Source organism: Pelodiscus sinensis, chromosome 10 (genome assembly GCF_049634645.1).
Source record: "Pelodiscus sinensis isolate JC-2024 chromosome 10, ASM4963464v1, whole genome shotgun sequence".
In the NCBI taxonomy this organism is placed as follows: domain Eukaryota; kingdom Metazoa; phylum Chordata; order Testudines; family Trionychidae; genus Pelodiscus; species Pelodiscus sinensis.
Window position 1 is genome coordinate 10,539,461 of NC_134720.1, and position 27,526 is coordinate 10,566,986.

Consider the following 27,526-nt stretch of genomic DNA (forward strand, 5'->3'; position numbering starts at 1 on the left):
CTTAAGGCCATTCTGAGTATAAAATGTCCACACAGGAGAAAATATTATCAGTAAGAAAGGAAATTCCATTTTCAAGCTTTCAAGGTACAGCAATATTATTTTAGGGTTTTACCATGATAGCCAACGTGAAATCCATAGCAAAAGCGTCATCCTCTCTAACCTTCAAGAAATCTCTGGTATTCTACCTTTTCATGGTTGACTCTCTTTCAGATTAGCTTTTTAATTAGGATTTCATTTATTTAATGTATTGGTTGATAGGGCAATGTCAAAAATATTAGAGGAAAAATCATTCTAAAATTAATAAAATAAGCAAGAAAATGTTTTATAGATGGAGAAGTGATTTCACTGAAATCTGAATAAAGCTTCACTAGAGATTAAAAAAAATTATAAACAATGTAATTGAGAGCATTCTTCAGGCTCAACCCAAATGGAACAGCACAGTTCAAAATGCTACCTTGATTTTTAAGGTTGTCCATTTGCAAGATAGATCTGACCAGAGCTATAATGATATAGGGCCATATGGAATAGTGCTGTCTACATAACTGATTTTTTGGTTTGGTGGACAAACCAAAAAGCACAAAATACATACATACATACATACATACATACATACATACATACATACATACAAACAAACAAACACCTTAAAAATCCATTTAGGCTTACTCAAAAACATAAAATGTCTTAGTTTTTCTGGAAAAACAAATAAGATGAAAAAATCTATTTAAACAAAACATTTTGCTCAACCTGAAACTAAAATGTGTTGTATTCTAAGTTATCTTTAACCCCCCCCCCCCCAAAAACAAACCCCAAAAACAAAATAAAATTCTGAAACAAAATGTATTTTTGAGATAAGTTTTAAATGGTACATTGTAGAAATGCTAAAATGAATTGTTGGAACATGTCATTTCACACACTTGAATAGTATTTCAGTTAACTTGAATCAGCATTTTTCAGTGAAAAACTCATTTACATGAAAAAAAATTGCCCAGCTCTATTAAGGAAATTTGTTGGGTTTTGGGAAGTGATTAGTTATACAGAACAATCTTATGTGACACACAATTATTTACAAAGGATGCATTCATCTCTAAGCCATTATCTTCTCATACCTTTCCTTAAGTCTTTTTCCCCTCATCTACCTGAAGTGAGTCAACTATAAAGACTCCCATTTTCTAGTTAATTCCATATTTATATTTTCTTTGAATAAGTCACCAAAACTAGAATAAGACGAATGTAAGATGTAGTCACCTTGTGCAGTAATGGAGGTTTTTCAAGATTGTTGTCCCTGTGGGTCCACAGAATCTATTAAGAGAATTTATGTAGTAGTGCCGTCAGTTGGCTGCACACGCGGAGCAGCCCGCATGAGCCAGTGTTGCTACTCTGCATACACAGGAAACAGTCCCTTCATTTCCTTCTCTGCCCCAAAAACGGATGGATCCAAAGCAAAGAGAAGGGAGAGCAGGTGATGGAGCAATCACAGGGACAACCATCTAAAAAAATCTCCTTTACTGCACAAGGTCTTAACTCTCTTTTTCGAGGAATGTCCCTGTGGGTGCTCCACCTTAGGTGACTATGAAGCAGTACTCGTGCTCAGAGGAAGGAGCTTTGGTTGGTCAGTGGTGTAACAGTAGCTAATATTGCCTGGTCAAACTGGGTGTCATGAGACAGGTAAGTTTCAAGTGCATAGCATTTTGTAAATGTATGAACAGAAGAGCATCTAGTTGCTCTGCAAATGTCTATGAAAGGTATGTTGTACAGGTAAGCTGTAGACACAGCCATTACTCTTACAGAATGTGCACATAGATGCACTGGCGGTTCCTGCCCAAAGTGTGGTAGCCTAGTCTAATGCAGTCCAGAATCCATCTGGACAATCGCTATTTAGAAATTGACATTCCGAAGGACCTCTCGGTAATTGATATGAATAACCTCTGTGATTTGCGCATTTGTTTAGTTCTGTCCAAGTAGAAGGTGACCACTCTGCGGACATACAATGTGTGTCATGCAGCCTCTCTATTGTCTGTGTGGGGTTTCAGGAAGAATATAGGTAAGTAGAAGGGTTTGTTGTAATGAAAGGAAGTTGGGACCTTAGGGAGGAATTTTGGGTGTGGTCAAAGGATGACAGTGTCCTTGTGGAATATAGTAAATGGAGGGTCTGCCATCATTGCACCTATTTCCCCTACTCTCCTGGCAGATGTGACGGCGACTAAAAAGGCCACCCTCAGAGAGATGGAGCAGGTAGCAAGGGGATGAAATGGCTTACAGGTGAGGGTCTTAAGTACTAGGTTGAGGTCCCAGGTTGGAGTTGGGGGTCTTTGTGGGTGGGTAGGTATTTTGAATTCCCTTTGGGAAGCATTTTGTGATGGGAAGGGTAAAAACAGACTTGTCATCAATTGGGAAATGGAAGGCTGTAATTGCTACCAGATGAACCTTTAGGGAGCTGAATGATAGTCCTGAGTTCTCAAGATCTAGCAGGTAGTCTGAAATCACAGGAAGGGGCACGGTCGGAGGATTTATCTGTTTTTGTTGTGTTCATAATGAGAATCTTCACCATTTACAAACATGATTTCCTTGTTGTCAGTCTGGGACCGTTGAGCAGGATTTGCTTGTCTTAATCAGTGAATGGCATCTCTATTGAGGTGAACCAGTTAAGAGGAAGTTATTCATTTCGTGCAGTAACAATGGTTCTTTGAGATGTGTGTTTCTGTGGGTGCTCCACTGTTGGTGTCAGGTCATCCCAGTGCTGCAGATTGGAGTTTTGAACAGCAGTAATCAGCTGGACTATTCACGCATGGCTAGTATCTCGTGACGTTTACGCCCTTCTCCTCACGTGAGCGGTCTGGCTCCAGCCAGTTCCTCTCATCCACTCCAGTATCTGAAAAAAAAATTACGAACAGAGACTCTGAAGCAGGGAGGAAGGCGGGCAGTGGAGCACCCACGGGGACACACATCTTGAAGAACTGTTGTTACTGCACAGAGTAACTTCTTTTTTTTCGAGTGATGTCCTCATAGGTGCTCCACTGTTGGTCACTTTGTAAGCAGTACTTGAGGGAACCTGGACAGTGGGTTTCAGAGTCATACTTTAACAACTATTGAGAGCACTGCTGAGGCCACTGAGGAATCAGTAGCCAAATGGTGTACTACAGCATAGTGTTTCATAAAAATTTCATTAGAGGACCATGTGGCTGCATGGAAGATGTTTCGAAGAGGGACCCCTCATAGGAAAGCCATGGATGTTGCTACAGCTCTGGCAGAATGAGCCCTAGGTGGTGCTGGGAGTGGCTTGTTCCGGATGGCGTAACACTTGTTGATACATGAAACTATGAGGTTCGAGATGTGTTGAGATGAGTGGTTCACCTTTGGAACAGTCTGCTAGAGACACTAGTAAATGTTGGGATTTAAGGAAATCTCGAGTCCTCTCTATGTAAAAGGCTAGTGCTCTATGCACATTGAGGAAATGCAGGGTTGCCTCCCAAGATGAGGCATGCAGCTTGGGGTAGAAAGACAGGAGAATGATCGGTTGACATGGAATTCAGAACACACCTTGGGGATGAAGGCTGGGTGAGCTTGTAGGATGACACTATCTCTGTTACAGGTACAATATGGCAGTACTGCCATCAGGCCTGCTAGCTCACTGACCCTATGAGCAGACGTAATGGCTAGAAGAAAAACCACTTTAATTATGATAATTGGAAGTGGTGCAGTAAATAGTGGTTCAGAGGGTAGTTGAGTAAGGGTGTTCAGGACCAGATCTACGTTACAGGAGGTCTGTGGTTTGGAGTGAGGTTGGCCAACCTTTTAAGGAACCTCTTGGAGCTGAGTATGCGAACACCGAGGTGCCATCAATGGAATGTAGGAAGGTGGTGATTTGAGGAAAGGTAGACTCTGAGGAAGGTGATGGCTAATCCTGTGTGCTCTACTCAGACTGAAATGGAGAAACTGCCCATAAGTGGGGTGGATGGTGCTGTGGAAATAAGCATCTTGGAGGTCAAGGGTTGCAAACCAATCCCCTGTCGTCTAATGCTGGAATTATAGTTGCGAGAATTACCATTTTGAACCGCTGCATTCAAAGGTAATGTGAAGGCTGAGTTTTTGAAGATCGAGTATAGGTATCCAACCTACAGTTTTTTTCTGGGTGAGGAAGTAGAAGCCTTTGCCTCTGAACTTGGTCGGTACCCTTTCTTCTGCTCCGATGGAAAGGAGTTGATGGACTTCCTGTTTTAGTAAATCCTCATGAGAAGGATCCCTGAAGAGGACTGGGGTACGTGGGGAGGTTGGAGGTAGTGATATGAAGAGGATGGTGTAGCTGGATGAAACAATCTTGAGAACCCAACAATCAGATGTGATGGTGGACCAATGATGGTAAAAAAGTCTGAGATGGTGGTAGAAAATGGGAACCATGTGATCAAATGGGTGTGTCAAAGGAAGGATTTGCAAGCCCTTGACCAGGCTGTCAAACTTGCAGCTCGTTGGATGGCTGGTTAGAGGTGCGGTTATTTTGAGTGTACCTCTTTTGGGTTCTTTGTCTCGTCTGGGATTGATTGAACCCACACTGCAGATACCTTGAGTATGAGAAGTTGTGGCATCTCTGGTATGGTGTGTATCTCTTGTGCTAGTATGGAGGTGTATATATACTGCCGGTACGGAGAGTGGTTCTGGAGTCCTTGCTTGACTGGAGAACCTCATCTGTCTTCTCGGCAAACAATTTCTGTTTGTCAAACAGGAGGTCCTCAACTTTGGTCTAAAGCTCTTGTGGGACTCTAGCAGTTTGTAGCCACGAGGCTCTTCTCATGACTATAGAGGTAGCAGTGGAACGAGCCGCTGTGTCTGCCACATCTAGTGTGAACTAAAGGTATGACCTAGTGGACACGTATCCTTCCTGGACTATGGACTTCAAAATGGGTCTCTTTGCATCTGGTAAATGTTCCATTAGTGCAGTAAGTTTGGCGTAATTGTCAAAGTCGTGCTTAGACAGAAGAGCAACATAATTGGTGATGAACAATAGTGGTGTTGAGGAAGAATATATTTTCCTGCTGAAAAGGTCCATGCACTTGCTTTCCTTATCAGCTGCAGCATTCTTATACTGGGAAGTCTTGGACCTATGTTGGGCTGCATCCATTACTAGGGAATTGGGCTGAGGATGAAAAAATAAAAATTCCATACCATTAGCTGGGACAAAATACTTTGTCTGCTCTCTTATTGATCAGTGGGGCAGAAGCTGGGGTCTGCCAAATCTCCTCAGCAGCCTCCATAATGGCCTCATCTATTGGCAACGTGATTTTCGCTCGTTGGGAGGGTTGAAGGTTTTTGAGGAGGTGGTACTGCTTCTTCTGAACCTCAGTTAGTTGGCTAGTGGCCACCCTTTTAAACAATTCTTGAACTGTTCAAGATCATCTGTAGGTGACATGGCCCCTGGGATAATGGCTTCTTGTAGAGACAAGGAGGACTGATCTGTAAGGGAAGTATCGGGCTGCTGATCATCAGGTTCCGATAACTGACCCTCTTCTGGTTCAGAATGGTGTGGTGGAGGTGGTGGTGGTGGTGAATACCTCCGATGCTGAGTGTGTTGTTTATGAGCAGGCACAGGAGAAGAAGCATATTGCTGTGCATGAGAGGATCTGTACCATCAAGGTGACCAGTGTCTGGAACAGGAAGGCTGGTGCCAGTAGTAGTCCATTGTCCAATATGGTGGGCAGCTGCGGTAATATCTGCAGTGATCATATGACAAGACCATCTTGGGAGATGAGTGCCTCGAGGAAAAGACACTTTTATGCTCTTCCCAACATGTTGCATGCCCCGATAAGGCTGGAGAAAGAGGGAGCATTACTGAGCCCTTGGAAGCGAAAGGAGGAGAAAAAGACATATGTCTTGGCTGAGTACTGCAATGAAATTCGCAACCCAGTGCTGGAGGTAATGAGCCTTTCTTGATGCTGATGGTCTGTTAGGCGTATCTGGTGTCGGGATAGGGTGAGATGTACATTCCGGTGCAGTTGTTACTGCTGGTGCCGGTGGCTGAATTGATGCCGATGCCAGAGATATTGTGGATGGGGCTGCTGGTGCCTATGGTGCCTTTGGTGCTTGATGGTGAGAGCTCGTTCCATTGTTGGCACCAATGGTGGTCTTTGGGGGACTTTCCAGTCCGAAACAGCCTTGCGACATGAAGGGGCAGTACCGGATGTCCCTCCCGTGCTGACAAGCTGGGAAGGGAATTTCCTGCACATAAATCCTATCACCTCTCTACTTTGAGAATGACTGTGTGTGCTGCTCCCCAACCAAGGAGAGACACATCTGTCATGATAGTTGTGGATGATAGTTGTTTGTGGAAAGGTACTCCACTGCACATGTTTCTTGTGTCTGTGCACTAGTTCAAGGAATATTTGACACTGAGAGGGATCGAGATGGCTTTGTTGATGCTGTGGAAACATGGTTTGTAAACAGGTCTCGGCCACATGTAGTCTGGCATGCTGTACTACAGAAGTAGTTCCACAGGTTAACTGCGCTGTGTGAAGAACAACTTTCTTTTATTAGTTTTAAACCTGCTACCCATTAATTTCATTTGGTGTCCTCTAGTTCTTCTATTTAGGGAACTAATAAATAACTTTTCTTTATCAGCTCTCTCCACACCACTCATGATTTTATATACCCTTCAGTCTCCTCTTTTCTAAACTGAAAAGGTAAGAAAATATTGTGATTCCCTGTCTGCAGAGATGGGCAGCCACAACAGCAAGCACCTTGGAAAACACTCTTGGAGCCATGGTGGATTGGAAATGCACACTGTATACTGCGAATTGAAAGTACTTCCTGTGTGCTGGGTGGATGGACACACAGAAATAGGTGTGCTGTAGGTCAAGGGTAGATTTGTCTAAGGCAGGGATTATTGTGGGTAGGGTGACCATCTTGAACTGTTGTGGTCGTATGTAATGGTTGAGCTTCCTTAAGTCGATAAACGGTTTCCATCCTCCCATCTTTTTTGTTGTGAGGAAAACCCTTTGTCCCTGTGATGTTGAGGCGTAGGTTCTATGGTTTCCAGCTGGAGCAGATGGCTGAGCTCCTAGATGAGGCTCTTGTGATGAGATTGGCTTCTGAAGAGGGACAGGGAGGAAGGGATAAACGAAAAGGGGATACAGTATCCATTCTTGATAACGTCTAATACCTATCTGTCCATAGTAGTGAAAGATCAATGTGGGCAGAAAGGTATTAAGATAGCTATGAAATATGGGGAATGTGTCTTAGGAGTTGGGTTATCATGCCCTCAACCTGAACTTCAAAATGTTTGCCTTGAAGTTGAGGGTTGGCAGGTCAAGGATTGGTCAACGCTCTGCCTGTGCTTGGTTTGGTGTTGCTTCTGTCTGGCCTCATATTGCCTCTGTGGTTGTTTAAAGGATGTGGGCCTGTACCTCCGAGTAAAATACTTCCCTTGTTTTCTTTTTACTGCAGGGACATGAATGCCCAGCATTTTGAGTGTGGCACGCAAGTCTCTGAGCATGTACAGGGAAGCATCAGCGGCGTCCATGAAGAGCTTCAACCCCTGAAATGGAAGATCCACCACTGTGGCCTGCACCTCACGAGGAAAGCCAGACAGGTGGAGCCAAGAAGCTCTCCTAATCACCACTACTGTGGTGATCGAGCAAGATGCAGTATCAGAGGCATCAAGGGATTCTTGGAGAGTGATGCGGGATATTAGAGCACCTTCATTTATATTGGTCTTGAATTGCTCCCATTCTGTATCTGGGAATGCAGTGTAATTCACAATCCTTAACTGTAGGGATGTGGAGGAATAAGCTTTGCTGCCCATCAGATCTAAATGTTCCCTCCTTGTCATAAGGGCCATGTCTAGATTGCATCCCTTTTTCGTAAAAGGAATGCAAATTAGACATATCGCAATTGCTAATGAAGCGGGGATTTAAATCTCCCCCGCTTCATTAGCATAAAAATGGCTGCCGCTTTTTTTCGCTTCATTTAAATCCCCGCTTCATTAGCAATTGCGATACGTCTAATTTGCATCCCTTTTACGAATAAGGGATGCAATCTAGACGTAACCAAGGAGTGGTTCTGGCAGCATTTCCTCCCCCCTCTGGTTAATGGCACAGACAACTAAAGAATGGGAGAGGAGTGGGAGAACAGAAAGTGCCACGTAATACTTTGTCAGTTCTTTTACAGACAGGCAGGGCAGTGGTGGATGTCTGCCAGATGGCTTTGGCAGTGTCCATAAGGGCTGGATCCGTAGGAAGCGCCAATTTCGCTAAAGGGGAGGCATAGAGAATACTGGTTCATTTGTGCTGAGTCTCAGGAAGGCTGACCAGGGAGACTTCCAGCACATCTGCCACCCTTCTATAAAGTTCTTGAAATTAATTAAAATAATCTCCTGCTATGGGTGGAGGAGGCATACTAGAGTGTTGTCTGGCAATGAAGATTAGATATGTGTAGGCAGTGGCAAGGAAGCAGAGATCTCCTCTCTTGTACCTTCCTCCTCTTGGAATACCAACCTGTTGAGAGAGGGCAGGGATAGGGCATGAGATGGGCCAGAGGGTAGTGCCTGAGGCTACTGCTGTGCGCTATACAGTGTCCACAGGTCCCAGTAGGGCCTGTTGGTGGGCAGCCATTGGGGTGGTTGCCATTGAGGAGGTAGTTGTGAGTGTTTAGGAGAAGAATGCCTTAGGATATAGGTACCCACTCCAGGTTCTTCATCCTTGTCACTAGAAAGCGGTGGTGTCAACCCTGCAGGTATGCAGAGGCTGAACTTGGCTGATGTTGGTGAACCATCAGTACCGAAGAATGGGGTCATTGGTACTGAGGTGATGTGCAGCTCTTCAGTTGTTGTAAAGTGCTGTGGTGCTATAATCATCGGTGTTAAGGTGGTGCTGTGGCTGATGTCATTGGAGTCTGTGGTGCCGCATGCTTATGTTTCATTGGCACCAGGGGTAGCATAAATATGCAGAAGAGTGTCATGACTTTCTTAGTACCAAAGGTGAGTCAGACGGTGTCAGCTGTGCTGAGTGGGACAGACTTGGCCGGTGCCTTAGAACTCATCTTAGAAAGGTCCTTAGATCCTCAGGACCCATCAGTGCCTGATGGTCCCATAGCCTCTCTCTCTCTGGTGCCTTAGTTATGGCTGGTGGCATTTTTAGAGGGTGCACTAATTTCTTGGAAGGGGAATCATGTCTGGCTGCTGAATGGTCTCTTTTCCAGGACTACTGGAGTGAGGCAGAGTCCTTGGCACTGGAACCTGACTGGGCAGCCTTCTCAGACATCGCCATAGCGGTATTGAGTGTTCTGGGTCTGAAGCCAGTCGCACTGTATTTTCTAGTGACAAGAGCTTCAGTTGTAACTCTCTTGCCTTCCATGTGCCTGTGATTAACTGCTTGCAGTGCTGGCACTGGGCGGTAGCGTGCATTTGGCCCAGGTACCGAATACACTGTGAATATCTGTTGGACACTGGGATTGAAAGCCTGCCAGGCAACATTTAAAGCCTGGGCATCCCAGGAAGAAAAAATGGCCAACTGAGAAAAGGGCCCCAACAGTGAAAAGGAAGAAATGTTTTTTCTAACTACAACTGTAAAAATAACTATCTATAACAGTGGTCCCCAACCTTTTGAAGTTGTTGGGCGCCAGGGGGCGTGGCCATTTGCCCGCCAGGCGCCAGGGACACTAGTGCCCCCGGGGGTGGGGACACTAGTGCCCCCGGGGGTGGGGGTGGGGGTGGGCCCCCCCCTTGCCGCGCGCCCGGGGCCGGCGCTCCGCCCCCCCGCCGAGTGCCGCGCGCCCGGGGCCGGCGCTCTCCCCCCCTCACGCCGAGTGCCGCGCGCCCGGGGCCGGCGCTCCCCCCCCCTCCCGCCGAGTGCCGCGCGCCCGGGGCCGGCGCTCCCCCCCCCCCCCTCCCGCCGAGTGCCGCGCGCCCGGGGCCGGCGCTCCCCCCCCCCTCCCGCCGAGTGCCGCGCGCCCGGGGCCGGCGCTCCCCCCGCCAAGCGCAAGCACCCGTGCGCCATGTGCCCGGGGCCAGGCCAGACCCGAGCACCTGGCAGGCGCATTGAAATGCGCCCGCGGGCACCGTGTTGGGGACCACGGATCTATAATATCTACAACAATACTAACTCTAACAAAATTCACAACAATTAGGAGGGCAGCTCTTGATCCTGACTAAAGCCAGTGGCGGCAGAGAGGAACTGAAGGGACAGATGGCTATGCATACAGAGTAGATGCATCAGCATGTGCCGGCTGCCCCACATGCACAGCCTACCGAGGGCACTGCTACCTAAATTCTCTGAAGAGGTGGAGCACCTGTAGGGACACTGCTTGAAGAAGAACTGGAAAAAAAATCAAAATAAGCTTTTTACAATAACTATAATTACAAATATTTTTAAAGAGATTTCATCTAGCTGCTAACAGGATTCTTACCTGACCATTCTTCCTGACCATGATATTGTCACTATGTCTGTCACCAATGCCCAATACATAAGTAGCTACACAGTAGCCAGCACAAGACAAAGTAAATTCCTCAATTGCTCGATCCAGGTCATCACTAACAACACAAAGGCAAACAATAGTTTTGTACATAAGCAATAATTCACCTTCTATTTTCATATTAAGAAAAACATACAATTTTGCTTAAAACTAGGATCTGATTAAATTAAACCAAACGCAGGATTATTAAGCCATTTCACTAGTTAGGAAGATAGAAATGAAAGAATTACAATAGGCAATAGTACTGAGCCATTTGGTATGAACAATTATGTTTTGTAAATTATATTTCATAGCTTATCCAATGAAATACAGTTCAACATGCTGTCAGTATTAGAACTTCAGATTTGTACTGCTGTTGAAACTCCAATAGCAACCTGAATCTGAAATCACAAAATCATAGGGTTGGAAGAGACCTGAGGAGGTCATCGAGACCAACCACCTGATAAAAACAGGATCAATTCCCAACTAAATCATCCTAGCCAAGGCGCTGTCAAGCCAGGACTTAAAAACCTCTAGGGATGGAGAGTCCACAATCTTCTTAGGTAACCCATTCCAGTTCTTCACCACCCTCCTCGTGAAATAGTTTTTTCTAATATCCAACCTAGACCTCTTCCACTGCAACTTGAGACCACTGCTCCTTTTTTTGTCACCACTGAGAACAGCCTCTCCATCCTTTTTGGAACCCACCTTCAGGTATTTAAAGGCTGCTATCAAATCCCCCCTCCTACTCATTCTTTTCTTCTGTAAAATATGTCCACATTTTTCAGCCTATCCTAAGTCATATGCTCCAGCCCCCTAATAATTTTTGTTGCCCTCCATTGGACTCCCTCCCATGTGTCCACATCCTTTCTGTAATGGGAGGCCCAGAATTGGATGAAATACTCCAGACGTGGACTCCCCAGTGCTCAATAAAAGGGAGTAACTACTTCTCTAGATCTGCTGGCAATGCTCCAACTAATGTACTCCAATATACCATTAGCCTTCTTGGCTACAGGGCACACCATTCAATTTAAACATCTGAAAAGACAACGTTAAACTTGCAAAGATAGCTATATGTGCGTGTATTTGTGCATATATGCACGCACAGAAGGCATGAGATCCTCACTCTGTTTAACCCTTTTACATTGGTGTCATGAATTGGGGCTGCAAAGGAGAGCCTGACATACCTGAAGAGTGAGGAAAGGGTTAAGCAATACTGGAGATGCACCTGAGGGAGGGGGCTTTGGGCATTCAGTCAGTGAAATGCAGATAAGGCATTTCAAATGGAGAGAAGGTTCCCCGCACCCACCCTTTTCCTTTGTTTTGGGTCAGAGCAGTTTTTCCCCAGGTAGCAGGAGACACGGACTCTCCCAGGAACAAACTCCTTGAATTCACTAAAATGGATAAGTAAGGAAAAGTTTAGCTAGTCCTTCAGGATTTATTGTTTTCCATCAATCATCATCATCATCATCATCAACAACCATGGGCTCAACACCCATTGGTGTCCGATGTCTCCCTCACTATTTCCTTTCATCTTTCCCTGTCCAGTGCAGAGTGGCTTAGTATCTGTAGACTAGTTCCGCACCCATCTACTATATCATCTACCCATTCTCTGTGGGGTCTGCCTCTCTTATTCGGACCATCCATTATGCTGAATACCAGGGTCTTAACTTTTCACTTGTCGTTCATTCTGCAGATATGCCTGAATAGCTGTAACTTCCATTGCAAAGCATTCTGCAGTAGGTTCTTTTCGGCTGTATCTTCCTATATAATTCCTCGTTGGTGATATTCTGCATCTATCCTATTCTCAGGATCTTTCTATAACAACTCCTCTCAAACCCCAATATCCTTCTCTTCGAATCTTTCATTATCACCCATGTCTCACATCCATACAACATGCTGTTAATACATGTTTTCAAATCACTCAGCTTTGTTCCTAAGCTAAGTGCTTTACCTTTCCAGATCTTATTTATTGCCTTCAAACTCACTCTTGCTTTTGCTATTGTAGTCACTATTTCCTTCTTACAGTCTAGATCATACATCATGTTGCTCCCCAAATATGTGAACTTCTCTACGTTCTCTGGTTCGATCCCATCTATACTGATCTTCCTTCCCATTTCCTTATTTCCAAATACCATTGTCTTTGTTTTATCTATCTTCATAATCAGTCCATATGAGTTCCCTTCCTCATTTAGCATCTGCACCATTCTCGCTAGCTTCTCTTGATCTTCCTCGATAGCTATATCATCTGCAAACCTTAAGTTGTTAATTCTCATCCCGTGCACCAATATCCTTTCTACCTCGTCCTTGATCTTGTCCATTGCTCTCTCTAGGTGTGTGATGAAGATACTCAGTGATATCAGATCTCCTTGTGTTGTACCTCTACTCGTTCTAAACCAACTTCCCAACTCTCTGCTGCCTCAACATTATCATTGATATCCTTCAACAACCCTATCATTTCCTTGTTTGAGAGTTTGGAAATCATATCTGAGCTGGTTAATTGTTATCTCTTTTGTAACTAAAATTACAGCCCAGGGATTTTCCCTGAGTGTATTTCACTCCACTGCTTTTAACACCCAGTCATTTGCTATGCTTGCAACAGTAATCTTGTTTTAATAATAAAAGTGTTTTCTTTTTGTTTTGGCTAACTGATATTGGTTGATTTTTGTATCTTTAAACCTATGTGCCTAAATTACTTGGGAGGAGCAGAGCCCCATTGTTCTCTGTGGATTATCTCTGTTTTCTCAACTCCAAACAAAATGGAGGTTGGGGCAGGGAGGAGAGCTTTCCAAGTGATCTTTTCCCTGGAAAAGGGCTTATTTTATATTTTTATCTACACTTGGTGGTGGCAGCAACCAATCATCTTTCTTTTTGGGTGTCAGGGAAACTGAAACCGGACAAGTTTTTCTGGGAGCTACAGAGATAAGTTCTTACAGAGTTTATTCTGCTAGCTAGCCCCCATATCTACACACAAAGTTCTAGACTGGGGAATTGAGCGGTGACATTTGGGTAACAGGAACAGAGCAATGTAAAAGGGACCTAGAAGCACTGGACTGAGCCAGTAAAAGACTCTCCAGGCACAAGAAAATAGAAAGACAGCAATGAGACTGTCATCTGAGGAGTCCATGGCAAGCCCTCACATACAGGGAGTGCCAGAGGCAGGGCTACAGCACACAGTGCTTGAAGATTCCAGACAGTGCTGTGAGCTAGTTGGTTCCAGAGAAGTCCTGAGGGCTATCTAAATTATGTCTGGGAGTGCAAAGTCTGCAACTTACAGCCTATCCTATTCCTGGGCGGAGTTTTCTGCTGAGCCTCTTACAGGTGCAGAGCAGAATCTCACCCAATCCTTCAGGATATGCATTGTGGTGATTCTATAATACAGGGACGGTCAGTAAGCGGCACAGACGTGGTTTTCCAAAGTTAGCCCCTGGTGATTGTCAGACACTTTATTTACCTCTGCATCCAGAGGCACGGCCGTTTGCAGCTCCAGTTGCTGCGGAGTGTCTTCCTGGTCAATGGGAGCTGCAGAAAGCAATATCTCGGTCCACACCTCTTCCTGCAGTTTCCATTGGCCAAGACAGGTGATCAGTGGCCAACAGGAGCTGCGGGAGGCCATACTTGCAGGCACTCGGGTAAATAAAGTGTCCAGAAGCCCACCAGCGATTAACTCTGGAAAAATGTGTCCAGCCTGTGGGCTGCTTATTACTAGGAATGGTAGAATGCAACAGACTTATCTATTTAATCGATAAGCCTCAGGTGCTGGTTGAACTCAGCCAGCTCCTGGGGAGGTAGCTTCACTATGACAGGGCAGCAAAGCCTCTTCCCAGGGAGCTGGGCGGGCTAGGGCTGCCTGCTCCACTCCTGGGAAGGAGGCTTTTTCTCAGAAAGGAGGTTTCTCTGTGGATGCTGATTGGATGTACATTGCAAGATTGGACCCTAAAATGGGATTTAGGATTTTTCCCCTTAATCCTCAAAACAATGTCATGTAAAAAAATTGTAACACAAGTTAGAAACAAGGAAAACACATTAAAATTTACCCTAAATTGTATTCCTTTAGCCAATTTAAGAGAGCATCTTTGTTGAACGCAGCAGCTGCAGCGACATTACTACTATTTAGCTGAATATCTGCAATTGTTTCTGAAGAAGAAACAGCTTCAATAAGCCCAGAATGGTCTCCTGTTGCTAAACAGCCATATGGCAACATCCTGAAACAAAAAAACAAACAGAGACACTATTAAAAAATTAGGAATTTTAATTTAATTTTAAGGTTTAACTCTCGGAAGTTAATACATGGACACATTTCCAGAGTGAAATAATCAATTTTCTATTTAAAAATAGCAGTTTCTATCTGCTATATAAATGCAGAAACAGCCTCAGTAGCTCAGTTTTTACATATACCAATCTCACAACTGACCACTTATATGAAGCACTTTCCTGATTTGGAAGGGTTGGGGGAGAGGGAGAAAGGAGGACTAGTATCATGTTACAAAAATCATTTTAGATGAAGAACAAGTCAACATTCTTTCACACTTTGATGCCTTCAGTGTCTTGGAAACTACTCTGCAAAGCTTAGAAGGACAAAAACAAGTGACAATGCACAATACTACTGTACAATACTATGCACAGTATTATACCTACTGTAACTGAGGCTCTGTCTACACTGTCACGTTCTTGTGGAAGAGGAAAAGCAAATGAAGTGTTCATTAGCATTTCTTGTGCTCTCATTTGCATATTCTCTTCCAATCCTTTTTGCTGAAGAGGTTTTTGAGGAAAAAACCGCATTGTAGACTGGGCCATTTTGCGCAAAAAACCCACTTTTGCACAAGAATACTTATTCCTCCCCTCCTCAAAATGAGAGTTTTTTTGTGCAAAATGGTCCCATCTACACTGCGTTTTTTTCCCCAAAAACCTCTTCAGCAAAAAGGCTTGGAAGAGAATATGCAAATAAGAGCAAGAGAAATGCTAATGAGTGCATCATTTGCATTTCCTCTTCCGCAAAAACCTGACAGTATAGATGGAGCCTGGTGTTTAATTTTATGACCTCTTCCACTTCACAAATGTATTGGGGACTGCGGAGCTGTAAAATAGGGGTTTTACTGTATGAGGAAATATGCCACACTTTGCTTTTAACTGATGTGTAATTCTGTTAAGAAAACAATAGAGGGAACCATTTCATTTCAGTTTCTAGTTTCTAGTGTAAATGGGCTGTAAAGAGAAAGTAAATTATATTCACTCTCACTTTAAGGTTCCTTTGTACCATCAGAGTAGTTTAAAGGTGCCAAAGTACAAACAAAAATCCAGCCCCTCTATATTTTAACATATCCATTGGATTTCCATCCTTTCTAGTTCAATTAAAAAGTTTCAAGAAATCAATAAAGAGGTAGCACAATATCTCTTTCAAATTGAAGAGAGACCCCTCACAGGATGCTTGGGCACATTACAAAGGGATAAAAAAATAACACAGAACATATCTAACAGAATATACAGTATATGCTTTTAACATGATGATAAATAAGTTCTGTGCCATAGGTAAGCTAGAATTCTGACAATTGGCATGCTTCTCCATTGTGGACTGCTGATTATAGAAAAAACCCTGAATTGGAATTTCTATTGTGCAGGACATCAAAAGGTTTTCATTCTATCACCCACCACCACTATCACACTACTTTATTAAGATCAATAAAATTGTCAAAGTGCACATCACAGGCACTAATGTTGATAGCAAAGTCCTTCTAGAAATGAACATGTTGGCAATACATAATTACATTATATAGGTTGCACCTCCCTTAACTGGGAGGGCCAGCAGCTGGGAGCCCCACAAATCTGGTGCTGGGGGGGCTGCAGCAGCCAGAGCAGCAGCAGTACCTGGGCAATTTGGGTGGCGATGGAGCACTATCAGGGCTGCCTGCCACCCGGCCATAGGACTGGGACCAAAGCTGGGGCTACATCAGCCCAGTTAGCAGCAGGGCTGTAATATCCTGGGTGGTCTGTAGTTGCCTGGGCTGTGTGGGTCTGTCTGCCTTCTGGCAGTAGGGCCGGGGCTGCAGCCACAGCAGCCCAGGAGGGGAAAATTGCTGTGGTCACAGCAGCCCGGCAGAAGCAGTGTGGCTGACCAAATGTCACCCAGCAGGTAGTGGAGCTAGGGCTGAGGCTGGCCAGCAGGCAGCCTGGCTGGACAGAAGGAACCAGCAGTGGGGAGGGGCAGTGGGCTGAAGTGTTGGTGTCAGGGGACCTCTTGCTGTCCATCAAATTCCCTTATCCAGGACCAGTCAAGTCTCGAGAGTGCAGGACCAGGGAGATCCAACCTGTACTCAACAATAGTAATGCACTCGGTTTTCAGTTTTGATTATTTCATATTGATAGATTTAAGATTAAACTGGGCCAGAGAAATGCAGCAAATATGGTGAGGAGGTATGGATGGGGCTAAAAACAACTTAACTGAGGTATTTACAATATAGAGAGTATGGTCACATGCTAGATGCCAGCAATATTTATAACTCTTCAAGTCTTGAGTTTTAGTTGTATACTATTCTCACCACTAATCCTAAAAAATCTTCTTTAAAGTAGCTGATTCTAAAACTATATCTATAATAACAATAACAAAATATTCAAAAATAATAAAAAGCTAGTTACTAATTTTAAGGGTTGTTTAATTAGACCAAAAATGGCATCCGACACAATGAACATGAGCTCAAAACTATAAAGTTAAAATTACTACTCACTAGTCATGAAAAGTGAACTGATTTTTTGTCCACTCCCTGGCACTGAAGTGGAATTAACCCTGCTTCTGTAGGTCTTCTCTACTTTTCCATCTACACCTTTCTCTCCTCCTTATGCCGCTGCAGAACAGTCTCCCAGCTTCCAAACTTCTCTAACCCTCTCTCACTACATAAATATTTGAATCCTGGACTGCTGTGAGCAGGCAGAATGCTGCCTGTTGCCAATCACATATCTATTCATACAGAACCATTTCACAATCTGTGCCAAGAAATCACTGCTGAAAGAGCCACATGCTCCTTCTAGTGTTTCCTATTTGGAGCCAGGACAGGACTAGGACAGGACTAGGACAGGGGTCAGAAACCTTTTCAAACCAAAGCGCCAAACTACATCAAAATTCAAACAAGTGGTCAAAGAGCCACATAAGAAGGCTCATTTGCATGACTGAAAATATACAATGAAACATTGATAAGTGACATAATGATTAATAATAGCATAAAGAAAACTAAACATTTGTACTCTCAAACTTTATTTAACGGAATTTCTGCTGCTGCATCTTTTTGCACATTTCTTTGACGTTTACATCATAATTGGTCGAATCCAACTTCATTCATGCAATCAGGCTATTTTCTGTCAATCTTATGGCAGAGGGCTGGTGATGTGAGGGTGTAGTAGACTGTTTTGTGGTGTACGAGGGACTCAAGGCAGGAGATTTGGTGTATGATGAACTCAGGGCAGCAGGTTGGGGTGTGTGGAGATGCAGAGGTGCAGGGGACTAGGAATGAGAGAGGCTCAGGGCGGGGGGGGGGGAATCAGGTGTATGATGGACTTGGTTGGTATGTGCAGGGGTGCAGGAGTGTTATGACACTTCAGTCAGATGGGGGCTGGTCCCAAATTGTGGGCTTGTTGGCCAGACTTCATTTTTATATAGAGTAAAATATTATGCCCAATACAAAATGTTTCAACATTGTCTTGATTTATGGCAGGAGTGGGGAGCTTTTTTGGGGTCAGGGGCCACTGACACAATCAATCAGAAAACAAAACAAAACAAAACCTCCCCCAAAACACCTAACCTTCACTGATGTGGCCTCCACCTGAAACACCTCACTCCTCTGGTGCTCCACCACTGTAGTGGGGGAAGGGGCAGGGAGGACTGAGGTTCAAGGCCGCAGGCCAGATTTACTCATCTGGGGTTCCAGGGTTAGTGGATTTTGTGGACCCCCCCTAGGTGCTGGGTTGGGGCCAAAAATGAAGGGTACAGGACAGGGATGGGAGTGCAGGATCTATGCGGGAGGTGGTAGGATATAAGAGGGGGTGAGGTCTGGCCAGGGGGCAGGCTGCCTGGGCAAGGGGGCAGGAGGCTGGATACGTGGCCCGGGCAGGGGGTGGGGGGAGATGGTAGGGAGGGCAGATGGAGGATTCTGTCTGGGGGGAAGGTAGGAGGTGTCTGGCCAGGGGGCTGGGAATAGGGAGGATTTTGGCCAGGGAGCTTGGGGCAGGGGGGATTCTGGTCAGGGAGGCAGAAGGAATGCAGGGGAGGATTTGGGGCGGGGGTGGGGCGAGAGGGATACTGGCCAGGGAGGCAGGGGCAATTCTGGCTTGGGGAAGGGGCTGTCTGGCCAGGAGGGTGAGTAAGGGGATAGGAGTTTGGGCATGAGAGGATGGAGGGCACTTATCTGCACACCGCATGGTTGGCACCATGTAACACAGCTGCTGCTACCATTCCCCAGGAGCCTCCAGGAAGGAATTGCAGGGGAAACCTCAGGGAAGTGTTTCCCGGAGAGACAAAAAAGGGCAGCGTGCATGGAGCCATTCTGGCTACTTGTTTCCCACATGCGAAGGGAAGGAAAAGAGCAATGCATTGTTCCACTTGTTCCCTGCATGTCGGGTCCCGGCTGGAGCCTCAGGCCCCCCCTCAGGAAGCCGGTGCTGGCGCTCCAGTCTTGCGGAGGGCAATGCTAGCACGGGCTCCTTGCTGAGGGAGGAGTAAGGGAGGGGGGGCTGAATTGGGACTCCAGAAGAGCCATATGTGACCCTTCTAGAGAGCTATATTTGACTCGCAGCCATAGGCTACTGATACCTGCACTAGAAGAAGGACAAGTTGGGGCAAAGTTAGAATGCAGGGCAATACACAGGTTGAATATTGCAACACTGGCCTGGTCACAGACTATCTCCCATGCTCTTCTCTAGTAAATGCGTCGTAGCAGTCCTTACGCAATTCAGGAAACTGGTCACATTTTTGGGACATATAAAATTAAACTGGGGTAAGCACTAAAAACATGCCATCGGAAATAATCTTCCATTAGAAGTGAGAAGGACTACTTCTGTTTCCATCTCTACCACTTGGTGGAATAACAGAATCACAAATATGTCATGTGATTTGTTTGAGACGCATAAATTAAAGTCTAATGTAGATGACCTGATTATATGATATATCCAGATAATTACCCAGCATTTCAAAAGTCTTTTTAAAAATAAACTAAAAAAAGCCAGGTTTATAACCTTTTCTTTGAGTGTAGTCTTCTTTCCCAATTAGAAATCCCCAACATCAAAAGAAGTTTTCACACTAGAATTAAATAATACTTGAAACAACTGCATGACACCAGTGTTCACGATGCAAGGAAACACTGCCCTTTCTTATCACAACATGAAAACTTAAGTCAAGTATTGTCAGGTTAAAGTGCAGGCTGGCACTCTTCCATGGCATTTCAATCTATCCTATTTGCAGCTTAATCTGGCATATGTCCAACAACTTCCTCTTCAAAAGCAAGCAATGATGAAAGCTATTCAGCCCCTGGAGGACAGTGTTCCTACAACTGGAGGAAAAAACATTCTTGTCAGAGAGACAGTTTGACAGGAGTCAAGTTGGGGACAAATCTTTAGGGTTCTGTCTAACTTCTTTCTGGCCTTTTTTGCCTTTACCATCTGTCACTAGGATACCTTTCTCCTTTTTAAATACCATGTGAAGACTACTGACAACTCTCTAAGCAATCTTTGGTGATACTATTAAAATACAGTGTAGAAGGAAAATTATCTTTCAAAAATTTAATTCTTAAAAAGCAATATCTTCTTTCAAATAAATGGGTGAGTATTGGAACTTCATTATATCAGCTTGTTTGTCTACTTTCAGGTACAGCTTTCAGTTTACTAAATAACTGAAATCCTACAGACTTTTAAAGAAAGGCTTTCTTTGTTTTGTTTTTATTAATTTTTTCCCATTTACTTGTAGTCTAGACTTGTACCTATCAATACAGGTAAAAATGAATATTCACTTCATAATTCAGGAAACTTGACAATAAAGTTCAATAAAAGTGTATCACCCTCTCTGCCTCTCAATATACCAACTGAGCACACTAAACACTGTAAGAGGAGGTTACTCACCTTTTGCAGTAATGGATGTTCGAGATAGTTCCTGTCCATATTGCACTGCAGGTGCTTTGGTAGCCCGTGCTTATAGCTAGAGATTTACAGGAGCAATACTCTGGCGCGTGCGTGCGACACGCGTCTTGTGACTAGGGATGCTAAAGTGAGCTTATTATACTAATTGAGTAGTCAATAAAAATTCTAATCAACTACTTGATTAGTCGATAGGGGAAGGCCGCTGGCTCAGTTTCGGCTTAAACCCCAATGGACCAAACCCCATTGTGGCTATGCAATTTAAAAGGCAGTCGGAGCCGGGCAGCCTGCCCCCCTGGTTCCTACTGCCTTTTAAAATGCAGAGCCACAACAGGGTTTGGAACCAGATCCAGCTAGAGCCAGGACTGCCCAGCCAACATCAGCACCTGTGGCTGTGGGGAGCTGCTGGGGGCTGCTGTGGCGATGCAGCTGCTGTCTGTAGTGGTCCAGCTGCGGATGGGTCTGCTGCACAGCAGCAGCCTCTGTCCGTTGAGGATTCCAGTTCTCTACTATGACCCCCTATGGACAGGGGCTGCTGCCAGATCAGCCTTTCCTGTCCCCCTCCCCATGCTGCTGCTTCTTACAGAGGTATCAACATGGGCAGGGTGGTAGGCGGCACCATGGAGATGGTGCTGGGGGGGGGGGGGGAAACAGTTTTTAATCTAGCTTTCCCCAGCACCAGCCCTGCTTCCCCCAACCTTGCTGCCTCTCATAGGGTCACCTTTTTAAAGTTCCCGCCGGGGTTCACGTTCCCCCGCACGTCGCCGGGCGGGCGTTACCACCACCGCCCATCCTGCCCCCTGATTGGCCGGCTGCCCTGTCAGTCTGGGCGGGGGAACGCCGCCCGTGCTAACCCCCGCCCCCTGCGCCGTTTGCCGCCGCGCGGCCGCTTGTCAGAGGAGCGGCCCGCTTCTCCTGCCCCCTGATTGGCCGGCTGCCCTGTCAGTCTGGGCGGGGGAACGCCGCCCGTGCTAACCCCCGCCCCCTGCGCCGTTTGCCGCCGCGCGGCCGCTTGTCAGAGGAGCGGCCCGCATCTCCTGCCCCCTGATTGGCCGGCTGCCCTGTCAGTCTGGGCGGGGGAACGCCGCCCGTGCTAACCCCCGCCCCCTGCGCCGTTTGCCGCCGCGTGGCCGCTTGTCAGCGGAGCGGCCCGCTTCTCCTGCCCCGGCGCGGCATTCCACGAGGCGTACAGATAGTTCGGAACAACTACGTAGTTCGAACTATCTAGCCCGTGCCGCGTGTAGCCGTGCGGCACGGGGTTCGAACAAGCCGGCTTTTAAAAATGGCGGAGCCGGCTTTATGCTAATGATGCCCGGGAAATTCAAATCCCGGGCTTCATTAGCACATTCGGTATGCATACATTACCCCGCTAGTTCGAACTAGCGGGGTAGTGTAGACATACCCATATAGAGACAGCAAGTGGGGGAGGAAAATGCGAGTTATTGATTCGACTACCCGATAAGCCTAGACTTATCAACTAATCAACTATTTACTTACATCTCTACTGGTGGCATTGTGAGCATTCAGCCAGCATGTGCCATCAGACAGTGTGTTCCTGATCTACAACAGAGAAATGATAGCGAGACTACTTTGGAGTGGAGGAGGGAGGCTCGTGGAGCATCCACAGGGACAACCATCTTGAAGAGCATCAGTTAAGGAGGAAGGAGCGGGAATGTTGTTTTGAGTGTATCTGAGATGGATGCAAAGTGATTAGGAGTCTCTGATTGTAAATGACTTGTCCTTTAGTGTGCTTCATAATGGAAAGAAAGAGTTGAGGAGATTTTTTGAATGATTTTGTCTTTTCTAGGTAAAATGTGTGTGCTCTGTGCATGTTCCAAGTGTGAAGGCACACTCTGGTATCCGTGTGGGATTTTGGAGTGAATACAGATAAGTTGGTTAAGGTGAAACGATGATATGATTTTGGAGAGGAATTTAGGATGTGGTCTAAGGATGGTCCTTTAGAAAAATTGTATATGGGGGAATCAGTTATTAGAGTAGCTATTTCACTGATTCTCCTGGCAGCTGTAACAGCAATAAAAAGGCAACTTTCATTGAGATGTGCATTAAGAAGCAGTTGGCTAGAGGCTCAAAGGGTTACCCTGTGAGGGTTGAGAGGACCATGTTGAGATTCTATAAGAGAAGTGGCTGTTTTATTGAAGGAAAGATGTTATTTAGTCCTTTTAGAAATCATGTTGTGGTTGGGTGTGCAAAGAGTGAGATACATTCTATTGTGCTACGTTCACTTAAAATTGCAGCAAGGTCAACTCAGGGAGGAATTGGCAAATACCTGTTTTTAATCTCCAATATATACCCCAGGGAGGGGTGCAGAACATAGGGACAGATTGTGTAAATGACCAGTTGTGGAAACAATGCTGCTTTTGGCAATATGTCTGTCTTGTACTGGGTTTAAGACTATTGAGAAATACGTATGTGAGGTGTTGAAATCACAGGAATTCACTTAGAGTTGTCTCCTGGTGTGCTGAACGTGCCGCTGATGCCAGGTTTCTTGCTCCCTAGGTTCTCCCCCTCCCCATTAAATCTGTCTTGCTGGGCTAGACAAGGCACAGAGCTGGGGTGACTGATTCCTGCAGAGCAGCACAGACACTGAGCCAGTTCAGCTCTACGAGGCTTCAGTTCTAACAGTTCAACCACCAAATGGGACCAAAAGTTTTATTTAGAGAAACCTTATAAGGTCAACTGCTTTTATCAATGACAAAAAGATATGCACAATGGCTGTCACTATCTCTCCTGGTAACAATTATTTACATTGGATTTGATAATAATTTTTTTTTGTTTGTTAAGTACAAAGTGTAGGGTTTAAGTGCTTGTAACTGAAATCAGTTAGAGATCATAGTAAGTTACTAAATTAAAATAAATAAAAAATGCGTAGCTAGTTCTAATAATAGAATCATAAAATCCTAGGGCTGTAAGAGACCTCAGGAGGTCATTGAGTCAAGCCCCCTGCCCAAAGCAAGACCAAACCCAATTAAATCATCCCAGGCAGGGCTTTGTCAAGCCAAGACTTAAAAAACTCTAGGGATGGAGATTCCACCACCTCCCTAGGTAACCCATTCAAGTGCTTCACCACCCTTCTAGTGAAATAGTTTTTCCTAATATCCAACCTAGACCTCCCCCACTGTAACTAAAGACCATTGTGCCTTGTTCTGCCATCCGTCACTACTGAAAATAGCCTCTCTCCATCCTCTTTGAAACCTCTCTTCAGGAAGTTTAGGGCTGCTATTAAATCCTCCCTCACTTCTCTTCTGCAGACTAAACAAAAACAAATCCCTCAGCCTCTCCTCATAGCTCACGTGCTCCAGCCCCCTAATCATTTTGGTTGCCCTCCACTGGACTCTTTCCAACGTATCCACATCCTTTCTATAGTTGCGGGCCCAGAACTGGATGCAATACTCTGGATGTGGCCTCACCAGTGCTGTATAAAGTGGAATAATCACTTCCCTAGATCTGCTGAAAATGCTCCTACTAATACACCCCAATATGCTGCTGGCTTTCTTGGCTCCCTGTTGATTCATATACAACTTCTCATCCACTGTAATCCCCAGTTTCTGCAGAACTGCTGCTTAGCCAGTCAGTTCCCAGCCTGTAACAATGCTTGGGATTCTTTCATCTATACTTGTCCTTGTTGAACCTCATCAGATTTCTTTTGGCTCAATCCTCCAATTTGTCTGGGTCATTCTGGACCCTATCCCTACCTAGCCTCCTAGCTTAGTGTCACCTGCATATTTGCTGAGGGTGCAATGATACAGGTCATTAATAAAGATGTTGACCAAAACCATCCCTAGAACCGATCTTTGGGGCACTCTACCTGAAACCGACCACCAACCAGACATTGAATTGTTGATAACTACCCGTTGGGCCCCACAATCTTGTCCTTTATCCAATCCATACTTCCTTAACTTGCTAGCAAGAATATAGTGGGAGACCATATCAAAAGCTTTGCTAAAGTCAAGGTATGTCACATCCACAGATTTCCCCATGGCCACTGAGCCAGTTATCTCATCATAGAAGCTAATCAGATTGGTCATCATAGAAGCTAATCCAGTAAGAAACTTGCTACATTCAAATTCTTACCCTAAATAACTTATTTCAGATAAAAGTTTCAGATCAGAGCTGATCTTTTAATCTGACTTGGGTCTACAACTTCTTTAAAGTTTTTTGTGTCCTCTTAGGGTGTGCTAGGCAGTCTCAAAAGCTAGCTGAAGACAAAAGACTGATTGATTCTCATTGCTTAAATAGACTTTCCCACAGGGCAGGAACCCTTTGTTTGGCATTCTCCATCTCCTCGCAAGATACTCTCCAGTGGTTTTCATTATCGCACTTCTCTAACTACAAAATTCAGCTTTCTTTTCAAATTGGATTTCAGTGATCTTTGGAAAATAAAGCTGTAGCCTCCAGACCGACAACTGACCTGATTTGTCTTAACAATGAATAAGTCTTATTGCTGGATAGCTTCAGTATTGGAATACATGTTGAACACTTGTGGATGTATCTCCCATTCATGCATAAGTGAAAAATGTCTGATTAGGTAGACTGCGATAATGTTCTGCTGACTTGGGAGGTAAGATGCAGACGTGTCCATTTGTCTACATTGCTACAGATTGACAGATTCCACACATACAGGGTAGGAACATGTCCCTCCCTAGCAATGTATGTAAAACAGTCTTGTAGATCAGGGGTCTCCAAACTACGGCCCGCGGGCCGGATGCGGCCCGCGAGGCCCTCTGATCCGGCCCGTGGAGACCGTCCCTGGGGTGCCGCCGAACGGGCCCTTCTTGCCGCGGGGGGGGGGGGGGGGGGGGCCCTGTTAGGGGTTGTGCGGCGTGTACTCACGCCGCGCCGGGGCAGGAGAAGCGGGCCGCTCCGCTGACAAGCGGCCACGCGGCGGCAAACGGCGCAGGGGGCGGGGGTTAGCACGGGCGGCGTTCCCCCGCCCAGACTGACAGGGCAGCCGGCCAATCAGGGGGCAGGAGATGCGGGCCGCTCCTCTGACAAGCGGCCGCGCGGCGGCAAACGGCGCAGGGGGCGGGGGTTAGCACGGGCTGCGTTCCCCCGCCCAGACTGACAGGGCAGCCGGCCAATCAGGGGGCAGGAGAAGCGGGCCGCTCCTCTGACAAGCGGCCGCGCGGCGGTAAACGGCGCAGGGGGCGGGGGTTAGCACAGGCGGCGTTCCCCCGCCCAGACTGACAGGGCAGCCGGCCAATCAGGGGGCAGGATGGGCGGTGGTGGTAACGCCCGCCCGGCGACGTGCGGGGGAACGTGAACCCCGGCGGGAACTTTAAAAAGGTGACCCCTTCCGCCCGGGGGGGGGGAAGGAGTGAGCGGTGGCAAGCAGGAGGGGAGGACAGCGTGCAGAGGAAGGGGAGAGCAGGGGGAAAAGCCCCCCCCCTTCCAGGAGAAACGGATTCGCAGGCGAATATTCTGAAGAGGAAACATTAAAAGCAACAATCTCTCTACCATAAGTGGATATATTTGCACACTATATTCAGGTAAGTTTAACTTAAGAAATCATAAGAATTTTTAAAAATTGTTTCGGGTCATTTGCAGCTATTATTGCGACAAAATTAGTTCGCATAATCAGGTTTTTTGAGCGATATTGTGTGCAAGATACTTTCAGTTTCATTATTTATTCATGTTGAATTCACTTTATTTTAGTGCCCAGCGATGGCCGAGAAGAGGAAAAGAAAAATAGACGATGAGTGTCGGCAATTTCAAGAAGAATGGAGTTTGAAATACTTCTTCATCAAATCCGGCGAGAAAGCATTGTGTGTGATTTGCAACGAAACCGTGGCTGTGATGAAAGAATACAACCTGCGCCGTCATCATCAAAGCAAACATCAGGAGAAATATGTACAGTTGAAGGGTAAAGTCCGTGCCGAAAAATTTTCTAAATTACAAAATCAACTCACATCTCAGAGGACATTGTTCAGTAAATCCTCAAATGAAAATGAATCCTTAACTAAGGCCAGTTATAAAGTTGCCTACGTCCTGGCTAAAAGTGGCAAACCCTTTACAGATGGTGAAGTAGTGAAGGAATGTTTGTTGGAAGTGGCTGAGGAACTTTGCCCAGAAAAGTCAAAACAATTTGAAAACGTAGCTTTGGGTGCGAATACCATTGCCCGCCGTGTTGCAGACATGGGTGAGAACATTGTGACTCAAATAGCGAAAAATGCAAGCAAGTTTCGCCATTTTTCAATTGCAATGGATGAATCGCTGGACAGCTGCTCCACCTCTCAACTGCTTGTGTTCATTAGAGGTGTGGATGAAGACATGAACATAACACAAGAGCTGGCTTCCCTACATAGCATGTATGGCACTGTTACCGGAGAGGATATATTCAATGAGTTGAAAAAAACATTTGCTGATTATAACTTGGACTGGACTAACCTCAGTTGCCTGACTGTTGATGGAGGAAAGAACATGAGTGGCATAAAGAAAGGCTTGGTTGGACAAGTGAAGCAGATGTTTTTCTCATTACACATTATACAACCAATGTTCACCAGCAAGCTTTGTGTGCTAAATATGTGGACATTAGCAGTGTACTGAATCCTGTGGTGAAGATGGTGAATTTAATAAGGTCACATGGGCTCAACCATAGACAGTTCAGAGACATGTTGAAAGATACAGACACAGAATCACAAGATTTACCATATTACACAGCAGTAAGATGGCTAAGTTGTGAGAAAGTTCTGAGCAGAGTATTTAAGTTAAGAAAGGAAATAGGTGACTTCCTGGAAAGTAAAGGCAAGCCACAGCCATTACTGTCTGATGAAGAGTGGGTATGGAAATTGGCTTTTGCTGCAGACATAACTAGTCATTTAAATTTTCTGAACCTAAAACTACAAGGAGAGCAAAATCTAGTTTCTGATCTATACACCCACCTAAAGGCCTTCAGATCCAAACTTGTCTTGTTTTTGGAACAAGTACAGGCCAACAACTTGACGCACTTTCAGCAGTG

General features: G+C 45.5%; 1 protein-coding gene across 6 annotated transcripts in view; it reads right to left on the minus strand.

Moving 5' to 3' along the window:
• Positions 1-27,526, minus strand: part of PIK3CB (phosphatidylinositol-4,5-bisphosphate 3-kinase catalytic subunit beta) — a 229,428-nt gene that overhangs the window by 19,164 nt on the left and 182,738 nt on the right. For all 6 annotated transcript variants that reach the window (XM_075937524.1, XM_075937519.1, XM_075937522.1 and 3 more), the window contains 2 exons: positions 14,475-14,642; positions 10,393-10,516 (listed from right to left, as the gene is read on the minus strand). In XM_075937524.1, coding sequence (XP_075793639.1) covers positions 10,393-10,516; positions 14,475-14,642 — 292 coding nt within the window. The remainder of the gene's footprint in view (positions 1-10,392; positions 10,517-14,474; positions 14,643-27,526) is intronic.